Genomic DNA, 15,055 nt, shown 5'->3' on the forward strand with positions numbered 1-15,055 from the left:
TGGATCAGGATATGGGGCCTGTGTGCAACACTAATTTAACCACAGTTAAAACATTGCCATTTCTTAAGACAATTCAAAATAAATTATTGTCCTGTTTGGGCTGTCTCCAGGCTCACAAGGGAAGTGAAACAGAACAGTGGCACCTACTGGCAGTAGAGTGTAAGGGAAAGTAAGGTAGAGTCATATGCAGTGAAATTAGGTCAAGTAAGACAAAGTCATGTCTAGTAAGGTCAGATCAAGGCAGATCCTGTAGGGTCTGGCTTCAACAGGTCAGAAGCAGCACCTTTGACAGAGCATTGTGATAGCATGTTCTCTCACAAGGAAGGCTGTTGCTTCAGCAAGGTGGACAAGCCTGAGACCTTCGTCAGATCTGCCTGTGCTTTTAAAGGGCTGTTGTCTTGTTCTGCAGCTTTTGGCTCCTACAGCATAGGGGTTAGAGAGGGCTGCTGTGGGGGTGAACTCTGATTGTCAGATACTGCATGCAAGCAATAGGAGGTGGCTATTTTTCGCTCTGCCATGCCCTACTTGGGAAATCCTGGTGGGCAGCTAGCTGGAGAAGATATTCAGGCTACATGATCCAGAAAGGCAGTTCATGTGTTCTTAAGGGCAGTGAACAATTACTGTGGACTGAACTATTCCAGGCACTCTGAAAAACAAACAAACACAAAAATATTTCTTTCCTCCTGAGCTAGAATTAATTTCTTTCCATTTCATCCTAGGCATGTTATAAACGAGCAGCAAAACGTGCTGCCGGATAATACACAGTTAATAAATCTTTATTGAATTTTTCTCTTTCTTTCTTTCTTTCTTTAGTGGATACAGAACAAATTGAAATAATGTGTTGCTACACTGCTTGCCAGTATTTAAGTTGAAATAATAATAGTAATAATCCCCATATGTATGATTTTCCTGACAGGATTTAAAATCCAACAATCAACGCGATGACATTGCAGCAGCACGTGCTTCTCTGAAGGAAAATTCATCTCTTCTCCATTCAATTTGCTCTGCTTGTTTGGAACATTCAGACATTTCATCTCTTGCAGCCAGCAAGGACTCTGTTTGTAATGAAATACAGAATGCTCTTGATGTCATTTCCAATGCTTCTCAAGGAATTGGAAATCAAAAGGTTCAGTCGACATCACAGTCTGCTACTCTTGGAAGTGCCCTTGATGAATTTGAGGTAGGTGAATGTGTAGCACTGTAGCACACTCTGTAAAATGGCCTAATTTATTTTAAATGATGTACTTGTGGAAAGTAGCATACCAGAAAACCAAATCTTACTGACCTATGTGTAATCAGTTTCATAGCAGTTCTCAGATACGCTTCCAGCCTGGCTGATTTGTTTTGGTGAGTGATTGTGACCTGTGACCTAGGGATCAGGTGTAAACATGGTATCTCCTAAAGCAGGGGATAGCCAATGTGGACCATCTGCCTCAAGGAATGATGGGACTTGTAGTCCACAACATCTGGTGGGTATCACAATAGGTACCCCAGTACTATAGCATTGATAGAGCCCATTGACTAATTTTACAAATGACAAATACCTCCACGGGGTTCCATGAAAACAGCAGTAAATTGACAATTAAACATCAAGACAATCAACTACCCAATTAACTCCCAATCTTTAAAACTAAAAGCAACAAAAGGTGACATAAAGGCAACAGATAGCTATCTCAGAAATTCACAGTAGCAAGTTCATCTCACACCTTCTTACTATTTAACAATAATTTCTCCAAAAATGCTCTGAATAATAAAAGTTTTCATATATATTTTCCCCCAAATGTGAAAATGAAGCTACGCTACTGGGCTTTCTTGGGCAAAGGGGTCTACAAGGAAGGTTCCACTGTTTGAAAGACTTTACTCTTGCCCACATCAGTACGAGCTCAGAAAGAGATGGGATTTGGAGGAGGGACCTTTTTGGTGACCCATTTTAGAGCATGGAGGCATGTTCAAATAGGAGGAGGCAATTGTTGGGCCATTCTAGATCAAGATAATTTAGGCCTTTAAAGATCAAAACTAATATTTTGAATTGTGCGTCAGAACAAATTGGAGCCAATATAGTTCTTTCTGCATGGGTATTGTAGTCTCCCATCAACCAGCTCCAGCCAATTAATAAGCTGCTGCATTTTGAACCATCTGAAATATATGTTTATGGGACAATACATGATCATTTTTGCACAACGCAAGTTAAAATATACTAAATATATTAAAATATGCTTCTCACATATTGTGGAGGGAGGGAATCTACTTCTAGCAACAGGTCACTATCCTTAATGGTGTGCCTTGTTTGAGGGGGAGGTGTTCAAGGAGTTGGGGGGCTGCCTCTGTGTATAAGCAGAGCACCCATATATACATTTTTGAATCCTGGGCTTAGATTATATTGTTAAATGTCTTCTTGTTCATAGACTTTTTCTATATTTCTTTAACCCAAGTAGTGCAAATGGTACCTTGGGCTGAGTGAGTTAGATAAAGCAAAATTTATTGAGTATCTAACCTTTTACGAATGTTTGAGAATTAAATTGTTTCATTTTTCTTTATTTATGGGGAAATGGCATTGGATAAGAACCTGAAACAACCTTTGCTCTATCTTCTGCATTATAAATAAAGTACAATGAAATAAATGGATGTAGTAAACAGTCTGTTGGGAGCCAATCTCATTAAACGTTTATAGTCTGGAAATATTTGAAAGAGCTTACTCAACAAGTACTGTCTGGAAGCTTTCTTAATATCATTCATATACAATATGGGAAGTTAGGATTTATACTTGGGCAAAAGCTGAAGTGAGTCTGAATACTTCCCAAAGCTTTAGGCTTACAATACATTCTAACAGTACTATATAGTTGTGACTGTAATAAAAAGTATAATACTAAATGTGTAATAACTGAAACTTAAAGCCCCCATTAGATGGTCAGTTACTGTACTATATTCCAGCTAGCTGTATAAGAGGGAGACTTCAACAGGTCTAGAAATGCTTGCAATGTGTTGATTAGGTCAGCCTTCTTAGGGAAGCATGACTATACCACAGCTCTTCCTACCACAATTTTAAAAAGTTGAGCATGTTCTTGGGAATCATAGCTGTTTTGTATGTCCATAGCCCTATTCAAATGACATATGTGGAGATATCAATCTGTGGACCAGGAGGTAAGATGAGATAATTCATTGGCCTGAGCCAAGAAGACTACTTCTGTGATGAAGACCCTGATAAGTTGAAGACCTTGTGGCACCTCCTAGCTTCAGAAGTGCTCCAGTTACCTCCAGCATCTCTTGAGAAATAGCATCATAGCCATCTGAAGCAGAGGGAAAGGAATGACAGATAGACAGTTCTTTCTCGATCCCCTGTACAAAGGACCTGGACATACGCTTCCTGATTCACCTGTTGCAGCTTCTTTGTCTGTGAAATCAGATAAGGTGGTTCTAATGGGGGCAGGACAAAGATACTTGTAGGACCTAAAGGAGTGTGTGGCCATCTCCCACTACCCCAGGATTTGGCCTCTGTTGTGTCACTTTCCCAGCCCCACAGGAACAAATGGTGCCATTAATTCCTGGGGGTGTGGGGGAAGAGATGCTGCAGTGGCAAAAAGTGGAGGCAGTGTGAGGGAGAAACCCCCTAGTTATCCTCAGTGGTTGGTTCTCTCCCCCCCCCCCGCCACCTTCAATTTTCCCTGCAAGGGTTTTTCCACCCCCAAAGCAAGCTAATGGAGTTAAGTCAGTTCATTAAATTGCATTGGGTTTTTTTTGGGGGGGAGGGATTTGTGGGTGCAGGAGTGACCCTTAAGGTGGGCTCTGTAGAGTCCTCACTCCTTGCAAGCTAATGGAGCAGAGCCACTCCGTTAGCTTCTCCATTAGGGAGAAAAACCTTGCTGGGGTCCAAGATGGCAATCCTTCTCCAGCTTAGACTTCAGTCAAAAGTGGCGAAGAATTCAGGGGCTTAAAAAATCTTTTCTTTAGGAGGATGTTAAGGAGGCTCCCTCCAATTTCTTTTCTGAGAGAGTTTTGTCGATGTCTCTAATCTGAAGTGAAACCAAGTTAGAGTGGCGCTGTTACGAGTATTTCAGATGATGTATAAAACTGGAAACTTGGTGAAAAAGTCTGTAGCTAAGCATTCCATTTAAATCTAATATCTTCTTACCACACCATTAATTCTACAGGAGCAAAACGCATGAAGCACTCAGGCAGGACAGATTAAAAAATCTGTTTGATCAGATCTGTCTACTGCAAATGCTCACTCATTTGTATTGATTTCGTTACTGCTCCTTTTAAACTCATCAATGCAAGTTGCCCAGCATATATCAGATTTCTGTTGGTAAGCTCAATTGGATAATAAGATGGCTCTTTATCTTCAGGCTTCCTCCACCCTCAGTTCTTTTTTTTTTAATGAAGGAAACATAGAGATTTGACAGAAGTTGTAGTAAGAATTAAAACACCATATCATGAATCAAACATCACTTTCTTGTGTTGAAATTATGGATGCCCAGGTGAACTAATATAAAATGAATTTATGTACCTAAGATGATCACCACTGCAGCATTTGGTCATACTGCATATAATTATTATTATTTTTAAGTAAGTTGAGAAGTTTGAATATTTTTTAAAAAACATTGGGTGGTCTACTTTTACTCACAGTAGACCCACAGAAATTAATTGACCTAACTTAGTCATGTTCATTAATTTCAGTGGGCCTAGTTTTTTTTTAAAAAAAGTTAGTTGAATACCACCCATTTTCTCTGTTCTCCTTCACTTTGTCAGTATGGTTTTTAATGGATTGCCTAACTATACCAAAATTATCAATCCCTCCGATTGGAACATTAGAATTGCAAGTGAAGGGGCTCAGACTGCAAATCACAGATCAACAATTATGGTTGAAGGACGGGCCTTGGCAGTACCTCTTAATAGGAATGCTTTCTCTTTGGAATATCAATCTGTATTCACAATCCAGAGTAAGGAAGCAGGGCATAAGCAGATGATGTAGACCAATTCCTTGAAAAATAATAGCAACATATATACTGAAATCTAAAGTTGGGACAGCCTGCAAAATCTCATCCACAAACTGTACATTAGAGTGGGCAATTTCCTGCTTGGCAGGGGGTTGGACTCGATGGCCCTTGTGGTCTCTTCCAACTCTATGATTCTATGATTCTAAGTGTAATTATTTAATAATTTGTTAACAGAGCTTAATGATTTGATGTACCTTGTAGCAGTGTCTTGGTTATAGTAGTCTTGAGATTTTACTAGCTTAAGGTATTTGATGGAAATAAGAGGGCACAAGAAGGGCCTGCTCATTTCAGCTTTTTAGCTTTATATTCCTACACCATTTTAGCTGCTGGTTGTTTCAGATGACAGTCATTTTGAATAAAACTTTAACACAAGCCTCTCGGTACATATTTGCTGAGAGCAGTTTCTTAAGTCTAGTTTTTTTTTAGAAAAAGATTTGACCCATGCTGATGTTTCTCAAACTTTTGAAATGCTGAAACCTTCTAACGTTACTCTTAATTCTTTTGCCTCTCAGCCCACTGACAGCCATCTCTTTAGAAGATAAATGCACTCTTCTCATAGATTTGGCTTCATTGATGCTGATGTTTGGTCAGAATCCACTAAGGAACAACTATGTGGAAGGTGACCCATTTGATCACATCAAAATGGAAAGTTAGATTATTTGAAAAAAGTCAGAGTTTAAATATAACTTTCTCTGTCTCCATAAAGTTACCGTTGGTCCTAGGAGGCCGCCATCTTCTTGTGTGGACAGGGGAGTGGATGGGCAGCTGGTACCACCCACCTCTGGCCACACTGGACATTCCAGGTGGGGTGGGCCTCACACACAAGGCCAACCAGGTGCAGGAGCTGGCCCAGCATTTTGAAATTTAGTTTGTTCATTCAGACATTTCTACAAATGTGTTTGTTTTCATTATAGTACATAGTTCCACAAAATACTCCACACAACCCCAAATTAAGCTTTCGTTGCCGCAGTTCCTTAATTTTCCTCTCTGAAAGAAGTCACAGAAAAAGATATTTCTTGGTTAATTAAATACTGCTAATTTTCATGAATTCGTATTGTAGTTAGAAAAAGACTCCCAGAAGAGTTCTCTCTCATGTGCGATTTCCCTTTGCAATCAGGCAGACTCACCCTGCTGTGAGAAGAGGGTGCTGCAAAAAAGAATAAGAAAGAAAGAAATGTAATAGTTTGATGAATTTCTAATGTCTGTTGCCATTATCGTGAATTAGGAAAGTGATTTGCTTAAATTAGATATTATGAAATTGATAATGCTTTTGGATAAACAAAGCAACATTATTCCATTTTCAGAAAAGGGAATTTCATACACACAGAGAGAATCTTGATGTATTCATTCAAAATTTTCTAGTTAAACAAACCTCACTTTACAGAATGCACAATCCATTTCATTAATTTTTTTCTTCAAACACTTAACCCTCAAATCCCAAGCAGTAGATCACCAGCATTTATTTGCATATGTCTTGCCTTATTGAGAGGGCTCAGGATAACTTAAATGCATGGAATAGTGGCAGGAGAACTCCTGAATTTCCCGTTTAAAGATGCCCCACTTGCAGCAAGAGTAACAACATTTAACGGAAGAAAATGGAGGGGTCAGATGCATGCAGAAGCTGAAATGATATTTATTGTTGCTACTACTGCTTTTTATTATTGATGATATCTGTAACGTTTTTATTGAAATTGTTTTAATGTATTTTAGTTCTGTCTTTACATACTACTCTGAGATTTACTTGTAATGGTAAGCAGTATAAAATATATTAAAAATAGATAACTATACTAATTTATAAAACTACTTTTGCAAGTTAGCATCCATGGAAAAGTATTTTTGAGGCCAGTTTCTTTATCTGCCCCATGATCAAACTATGAAGAGGAATTTCACATCAGAGTTTGTCATTTGATAAAAGGAACAGGGCTAGGAATCCATCATCATCTTTGAGGCCAATTTATTTTACTTTATTTTATGTATTTAGTGCACCATCAACTATAAGTTCTCAGGGCAGTTTTCAAACATAAAATTAACACAAGGCAGGGGGTTTCAACCAGTGTGCCATGCCCTCTTGCATCTCTGCCTCCCAAAGGCTTGCACAAGCGTTTGCTGTAGCAGCCTTGGCTACAAGATCCTCAGGCTGCTTCCCAGGTCCCTGTGGGGCAGTGTGAGGAGGCACCTCTCTTTGGGGTAGGGGGAGCAGCTCGGAGACCAGGGCGGCAGCAGTGGCTGCTTGGAGGAGAGGAGGCTGAGGGAACACTCCACAAGGGAGGGTGTTCAAAAGGTGAGAGGCTGCCAGCTCTGCAGGCAAGGGGTGACATAACTGGGCTCCTGAGCCCCACAGGGATGCCACCGAAAGAATGTAGTTGGTCAAGGGAGCTGTGGACTCAAAAAGGTTGAAAACCTCTGCCTATAGTAATCTAATTCTTCATATGCAGGAGAAACCAGATTGTGCTTTCTGCCACATTTATTATACTTCATTCAGTGATAACTGCTCTGTTGGTCATGGGGTTTGAATGACACAGGGTCATTCAAGGGAGAGAAGAGACAGGGTGTGAGCAGGGATGGGCTTAAAAAATAAATAAATCTCAGTGTTGAGCTAATTCCTATCTTGCTATTGATGAGAAGTGGGTTATTACAACCCCACCCCCACCCCATTCTGCTAAAAATCTGAGCAAATCTCACATATTATATGCATATTATATGCACTGACACTCCAGGTTTTCTAAGGTAACTAGCGCTCAAGACATTCTGGCATCTGAGGTGGACACCAAAATGGCACCTCTCCTCCCTGCTAGAGAAGAAAGGGTTAGGGAAGAGCTACATCAGGAACAGGGGAGGAAGAAAAATTGACATCAGGATCTGCTGCCCCAGCGGATCCTGCCACCTGAGGCAGTCACCTCACCTTGCTGTGGCCTGGCCCTGGCCAGCGCATAAACAGATAATACAACAATTGGTCTGCCCTGGTTGTCTGCCAGTGGGCATTTTGCAGCCATCTATTGCATGTATTGTAATGTTCCCAATGGACAAGATCTTTGCTTGAGAACCATATAAATGTACAACTTTGCTTTGAATTTCTTGCTGTCCTTCAGAGATGAAGATTATCAAGATTCAAACAGTAGGATGGTTACACTGGGGATATGATATACGCATTCCAGCTATGTGTTCAAGAGGACCAGTGTGAGCATGAGTACTCTTCTTATTGCCCCCTTTTTATCTTTCCCTATAGAATCTGGTTGTCTTGGATCCTCTTACTGTGAAGGAAGACAAAATAAGGCCATCGCTAGAAAAGCGTTTAGAAGGAATTATCAGCGGTGCTGCTTTGTTAGCAGATTCTTCTTGCACACGTGATATTCACCGTGAGCGCATTATCACGGAGTGCAATGCTATTCGCCAAGCCCTCCAAGATCTTCTTTCAGAGTACATGAATAATGTAAGTGAATGTTTTACTCCACCCATTCTTGCTGTTTGGCACTGTTTTCTGCACTTCTGCTTACATGAAGGTAGTCCAATAGTTATTGGTGTCTCCTGAGTAGTACTTTGAAAATAAAGCTTAGTCAAAGTTTTCTGAAAGGTATTTATATACTGCTGATTCTCAGAATAATACTTAATATGTTGTATATGTCCAAAGTCGACCTTAACCCATGGTGCTCTATGGTACCATTTTTGAAAAATCAACAGAAAAGGAGATGGTAAGTAATTTATTTTTTTTAGCCTTCTTGTTTTCTCAGAACATTAGAAATAAGATATCTGTGATTATTATTCTGTAAACATTTTCCTGGTACATGTGGTTACTTTTAAAAATAGCAGTATGTCAAGAGTGAGCTTAAAGGGCCAGTGTTCAGTAGGGGAAAGTCTTAGATTCACAAATCTGAAATGTATTCTGAAAAGACAATGCTTAGATGTTGGAGGTAGACTTTAGACTGAACCACTACTATAGTGAATGTTACCGGCAGTAAAGAGATAAAACAAATACCAGCAACACTACTAGACAGAACTATTTCATTCAGTGTTTGATTTGGAAACATAACCTCTGTGCTGAACAGATAGATTTCTTACTCTTATTCAGAAGACAATTTGGGAATGAATTTTGTTGAGTAGCTAATGGTATTCATGTTGAGACATGATATTCTTTTACTTTCTTCTCAGGTGTACAAACTATTGATGCTATGTGTTCTCTCAGGTTCCCCCCCACCCCCAGAGCTTTATTGATCATGTAGTACTTTCAGTATTTTATCATAGCTATAGAGAGATATCTACAATATATATGTATTTAATAAGATGAAAACAATAGGGAAAACAGGAAAGGAAGATGGGTAAACAGAGAAAAATGTGTGATTATTTCTAGTACAATTATTTCAGTTATTTGTTGCACAGAATCCAGGTATCCTTCCTCTATTGAATATTTTTCATATTCAAATTGGGAAAAATGGGATTCTTCACCCAGATAGAACATGTATTGTTAATGTGGCTGAATGAATGCCGTAGTTACTTAATGATTATTTTCTGTAATAGCAAAGATACAAGTACAGTCATACCTCATGTTACATTTGCTTCAGGTTGCGCATTTTCAGGTTGCATCCCATGGCGACCTGGAAGTACTAGAAAGGGTTACTTCCAGGTTCTGTCGTTCGCACATGCGCAGATGCGCAAAATGACGTCACGCGTATGCACAGAAACGGTGACTCGCGTGTGCGTAGACGTGGGTTGTGTTCTTTTCAGGTTGTGGACGGGCCACCGGAACGGATCCCGTTCGCAACCAAAGGTACCACTGTATTCACAAATGTGGACACCATTGTGTGAACTTGTATTTTCCCACCTTTCATTCTGTCTTTTAAAGGAATGAAATGCCTGTGTGCTCCTATGGAGTATTACCACAGAATTGGGAACTCTCAACCCATGTTGGGTTTTTTCTTTTAAAAAAAGATTTTCCAGAGATTAAGGCAATACCCAGGAGGTTCCATCTGACACTTCCATTTTAGGAGCTGCAAGGTGACATTCAGCCAAGTTTTACCCAGAGGAGACCAACTGAAATTAATGACTAAGTAAGAGTAATTATAGATTCAGGAAGGTAGCCGTGTTGGTCTGACACAGTCGAAATAAAAATAAAAAATAAAATAAAAAATTGTTCAGTAGCACCTTATAGACCAACTAAGTTTGTCCTGGTATAAGCTTTCATGTGGCAGCACACTTCTTCAGATCTGAAAGCTTATACCAGAAAAACTTAGTTGGTCTATAAGGACAATTTTTTTTTTATTAAGAGTAATTATTTTTAGTAGATCAGCTCCAAGTAATATATATATGAATACTACCTTTTGTTGTTGCTGCATCATCATCATCATCATGTACGGTATTGTTTACAAGCAAAGGCTGTAAAATAAATGGAAGCATGGTTATCTCTTCTTAGCTAGGCTCCATGCCTTTTCCAGCTAGGATAAGTATAGCAACAATACAATTCCTTTTTGAACATTTGTATGGAGAAGCCCTATAATTTACACTAACTACTACCACAGGTCCACTGCTGTGATTCTGTGGAGCCTGTGACACCTGCCCAGGTATTTAAAAAATAAGAAGAATTGCCACATCTATCTGACATGCAGCTCTTACCCTGAAAAAGATTATCCATCCCTGGGCTGGATGAACAGATTGTCTGGGTCTAGAAAAAAGCAACTTTCTATGGATTCCTAAGTTGCATGCTTCCATAAAAAGGCTAGCTGCTCTTGACTGGACAGTAGACTGCAGCATGTTTGGAAGATTTTTGTTTGTTTGCAATGAGTATGTGGGATTTTAGCAAAAATACTCTGTTCCAATTATTAACCTGTGTCTGATCCAGGTGATGAATGGACATGTGCAGAACAGTGTAAAGTATCCATTTTCAGGATGTGAGAACTATATATATGAGAAATGGAGACTATAAAAATATTTCATGCACCTTTTCTAGGCAAGCACTTTTGTTTATTTCGTAACATAGTCGCATCCTTTTAGATAGAGTAGATGAACTGTGCAAGGTTAAGGGGACCCTGTGGGTTCATTGTATGTGATGTAAGAACAGAACTCCCCCTCACTGTTGTTCATTCCCAGTTATCAGAAAATTCAGGTCTCTCATATTCCCATGTTTCTGTAACCTAGTTTAATGTCATTTACCCATACTTCTATTTTGAATGATGCCTGGAGTATTATTTGAATAAATGAAGTTCTGCTGTCAGTTCCTTTGTCTTTGAAGTAGCTGGTATATGAAAAGCTTAGAACATAATACATATGAAATAAATAAAAAATATGAATCCCTATCACAGAAGAAGGCTGCCTGAATCAAACAAGAAGCTACACTTTGCATTTGTGCTGCAGTTTTTCATTACATTTCATTATAATGACTTGCTGAGCATTGTAGCTGCTTAAAATTTGATTGCCAGGAGCCACTGAGCAATCAAATTTTCAGGAGCTGCCATGCACCCAGGATTCATTTGCATTAGCCCTAGGATGTTCTTCTAAGTCAGAATTAATGGTCTAGACTTGAAGTATTAAGAGTAGATGCTAAAATCTGCAAAACAAAATACACTCTAAGAACACAAAGCTCTATGAAAATGCTTTAAAACAGTGCCTAAATTGAGACATGCTGTATCCATAGATGTATAGTGGAGAGAATCCAAAATTAGAAATGCATACCATGGGCTGACAATAAGAAGAGACAATAGCATCAGATTAAGGGATACAAGGCTGCCTTCCAACAGTTCTCTTAGGGCTCATTTAATCTCCTCTTGTCTCATGGCTGTACAGTTTTATTACACAACATGATTCCTAGCAGAAAATATATACAGCAATATTGAAGATAAATGCACAAGGTGAACAAACAGACTGGATCCTACTATTGAAACTGGGATGCTGAGCTTTACATGTTTCAGTTTAATATTACAGCTGTCAACTATGATACTCTGTGCGCCAGGGATCTCAAACACCTTCCTCACATTGAGAGGTGGATAGTGAGCTGCCTGGAATTACTAGTCAGAGCAAGTCCTCTACTATCCTGTATTACATCAAGAATAGGGTCTAAGATGGATTATGATGATGATATTTTTTGCTGTGCTATTTTATAATTCTCTCTCCATCTGCATGTCCTGGGTGCAGAAGGCAATGACCCTATAGTTAAAAAGATGATACCCACTCTAGGTATCATGATTAAAGATTTGTTGTATTTTATTCTTATTGCTTTGAAGAATTTGAAGGATCCATTTGCTTATAAAATGGATGATCCCAGCAAAAATATATTTTGGTTTAGAGAAACAAGAGTTTCCAAATGAGCCTAACGTTGTGGGGATCACAGTTATTCATTGTGACAAGCTTTTCAAGTACAATTGAAGAGTAGAAATGTTTGAATGACTTCCAGTTCTTCCTGAATTATTTAATCTTTGATGATGGAGATTTCTGCACTGCTGCGACATTCTCATTACAGGGGGGTTTGCAAACAAAGATTGAGATTGTGGTTGTGGTTGTGTAGTTTGGAAGTTGATATATTCTACAGAAAATGGGAGGGAAACAAATTAACTCTGTGTGACAATGCCAACAAAGTGGTGGAGGTTATATACAAAACTGAGGCTACGACGACAGTATTATTATTATTATTATTAATTTTTATCCTGCCCTTCATCATATGGTTAGTGTAAGTTAAAAGCAAACCTAAATCAATTAACAATGAATACAAAAATAAAAATGTAAAAATGTAAACAACAGATAAAACAACCATAGAATCAAGTACAAAACATAACACGAAGCTAAACACAGTTCCTTGTTACAGCAACATACCTATACTAGCATTGTGAAGAGGACCAGACAAACTGAGAGGTCTTAATGTGTTGCTGAAATGTCAGTATTGCGTGGACAGGCAGAGTCCCTAGATCCTGAGCGGTCCCCCCCCCGTCATGTGGAATAATGACTCAAGACAATGTGCTATGGGATTAAATTGGCCACAACTTTATTAAATTTCAAATGTGGGTAGACCTTGGCTCAGGCATTGGGCGTTCTCCCTCCCCGGTCCCCAGCCGGGGACCTAGGGAGCATCAGGGTTATCCAGTGTGTGTGTGGGGGGATGGGCCGGCTCTGGAGAACATATGTTCAAGCAGAGATAGCCGCCCCCATTACGCCACCGCCGCAGGGGAGAGCAATGACGGCCTTTCGGCGTACGGTCAAAGCCTCCCTTCAGAAACCCCTTTAACGGGGAACCCTGGTATCGCCGCCGCAAAGAGGAAGATGGACTAAAGGATTCCGCCCAAGGCCTGATACCGCCAAAGTTGTGACGTTTTGCTATGGGAAAGGCGAAACCTGCCAATGCAGGGAAATTCCTTTCCGGCCCTTTAACAGCGACCTTAATGTAACAGCACCCACATACCTATGAAGAAAAGTTAACCTGCAAAAAAAAAAAACATTATCTGAGGGTGGGAAGGGTGGGAGAAGCTCTGGAGCCAAGTGAGGATTCCCAGATAAGATCCTCCCTCTATTGTGTGGGCAGGTAATCCCTCCCCTACCTGGTCTGGTCTCCTTGGCAACGCTTCCCCCAGGTGGGATTGGGCAACTGACTGAGGTAGGCGGAGACCTCCAGGTATCCCACCTGAGGGAAGGCAAGCCAAGCCTATGCTGATGGAGCCGCTCCAGATCTAGGGGCTGCGCGCGTCCACGCAAAGGGCGCCCCCTGTTTTAAGTGGGGAGCGGTCATTGTTGGTTCTGGTTGACCTTATTGGAGGTAGGCATTCTAATTGGGGTGCCACCATGACAAATGTTCACACACATTCAAAAACCAGGCTTCCTAAACCTGCTTTTCTCTTCTAGAGGTTTCTGTTCTGGTAAATAATGTGGGAGATCCCTAAGTTACTATTTTTTTTTTAGCCAGGAGAACTGGAGAAACAAGATTAAAGATTTTTCTTGCTTAAGTCCTGTTCTTCATTAAACGTTTCTGAGCCAGCAATTTCAGCATTAATCGGATACTTATTTGAGGAATGCACTAGAAAAATATAGAGTGATGCACAGCTCACGGATCTTGAGAGGATGATTCAGTACAATAGTCAGTAATTCATATTTGGTATACTTGACAGCACCCAAAATATATTAGTCTACTGAAGACCATTTTTTTCCAGGAAGCCTTCAACAAAATGGTATTTTCCCTCCCTCCAAGGTAGAATAAATCCTTGATTATGGTAATAACCTAGCACTGCAAATAAATATTGGAAGTGTTCACTGACTAAACAGCTACCACACTTTTTAATTCATGAGAAGGAATTTTCCTTAGGTAAATCAAAAATTACTGTAAATAAGTCCATTGCAAATAGAAAAGAATTTAATGTATTTAACATGGCTTGCTTTTTTAAATGCGTTAAAAATATGGCAAAGGTCATTCTATTGTTCAAATTAATGGTTGCAGAAACTATATTTAATTTTCATATCTCATTTCTGGTTCTGCCAGGAATTTGCCCTAGAGTATTTCAGGATTTTTAAGGGTGAATGGGAAAGAGGTGGAACTGGGATTTTTTTTTATCTGTAGCTTCTGCACAAACTGTAGCTTCCAGATCAAGTGCACGGGAAGCCCCACATACAGTGCATTGCAGTAATCCAGTCTTGACCTAACTAAAACATGCACTACTGTGCCCAGGATTTCCTGGCTCAGGAATGGCAAAAGCTGTTGAACCAGTCACAGTTAGTAACAGTACAATCTAGGTATTAAGTCTTTGATTGTACCTTTACTGTGGGTTCTGTTTGCCTCCCCGTGGTGTTTAACTTAGGACCTTTCTAAAGAAACTGCTGCTCCTTCCAAGCATTATTGTTTGAGATAGAAAGAAGTTAATATAATGCATTTTTCAAATATATGTACAGATTTTCTCAAAAGCAACTAAAAATAAATGTATTTTTCTCAAAAAGAATGCAGAATAAATTATCAGTGTCATTAGGTCTTGAATTTTTTTAGAAAACAACAGAAAAGTTGTTCAGCTTTTGTCTGCCTTTGCAAATGCTTCTGAAACTTCTTAAGTACTTTAATAAACTTTGTATATTCCTGCCTCAAATCAGTGGAGCATTATATTTCT

The 15,055-nt window shown here is 39.5% G+C and overlaps 1 protein-coding gene across 12 annotated transcripts in view; it reads left to right on the plus strand.

The window, feature by feature from the left end:
- The window catches only part of CTNNA3 (catenin alpha 3), a 591,589-nt gene that overhangs the window by 116,364 nt on the left and 460,170 nt on the right, over positions 1-15,055 (plus strand). For all 12 annotated transcript variants that reach the window (XR_014219667.1, XR_014219668.1, XM_082222364.1 and 9 more), the window contains 2 exons: positions 917-1,180; positions 8,221-8,424. Coding sequence is in view for 10 of the 12 variants with exons in the window: in XM_082222364.1 (XP_082078490.1) it covers positions 917-1,180; positions 8,221-8,424 (468 nt within the window). In the remaining 2 variants the exon portion in view is untranslated. The remainder of the gene's footprint in view (positions 1-916; positions 1,181-8,220; positions 8,425-15,055) is intronic.

This window comes from Podarcis vaucheri (assembly GCF_965113315.1).
Source record: "Podarcis vaucheri genome assembly, chromosome: 5".
Classification (NCBI taxonomy): Eukaryota; Metazoa; Chordata; class Lepidosauria; order Squamata; family Lacertidae; genus Podarcis; species Podarcis vaucheri.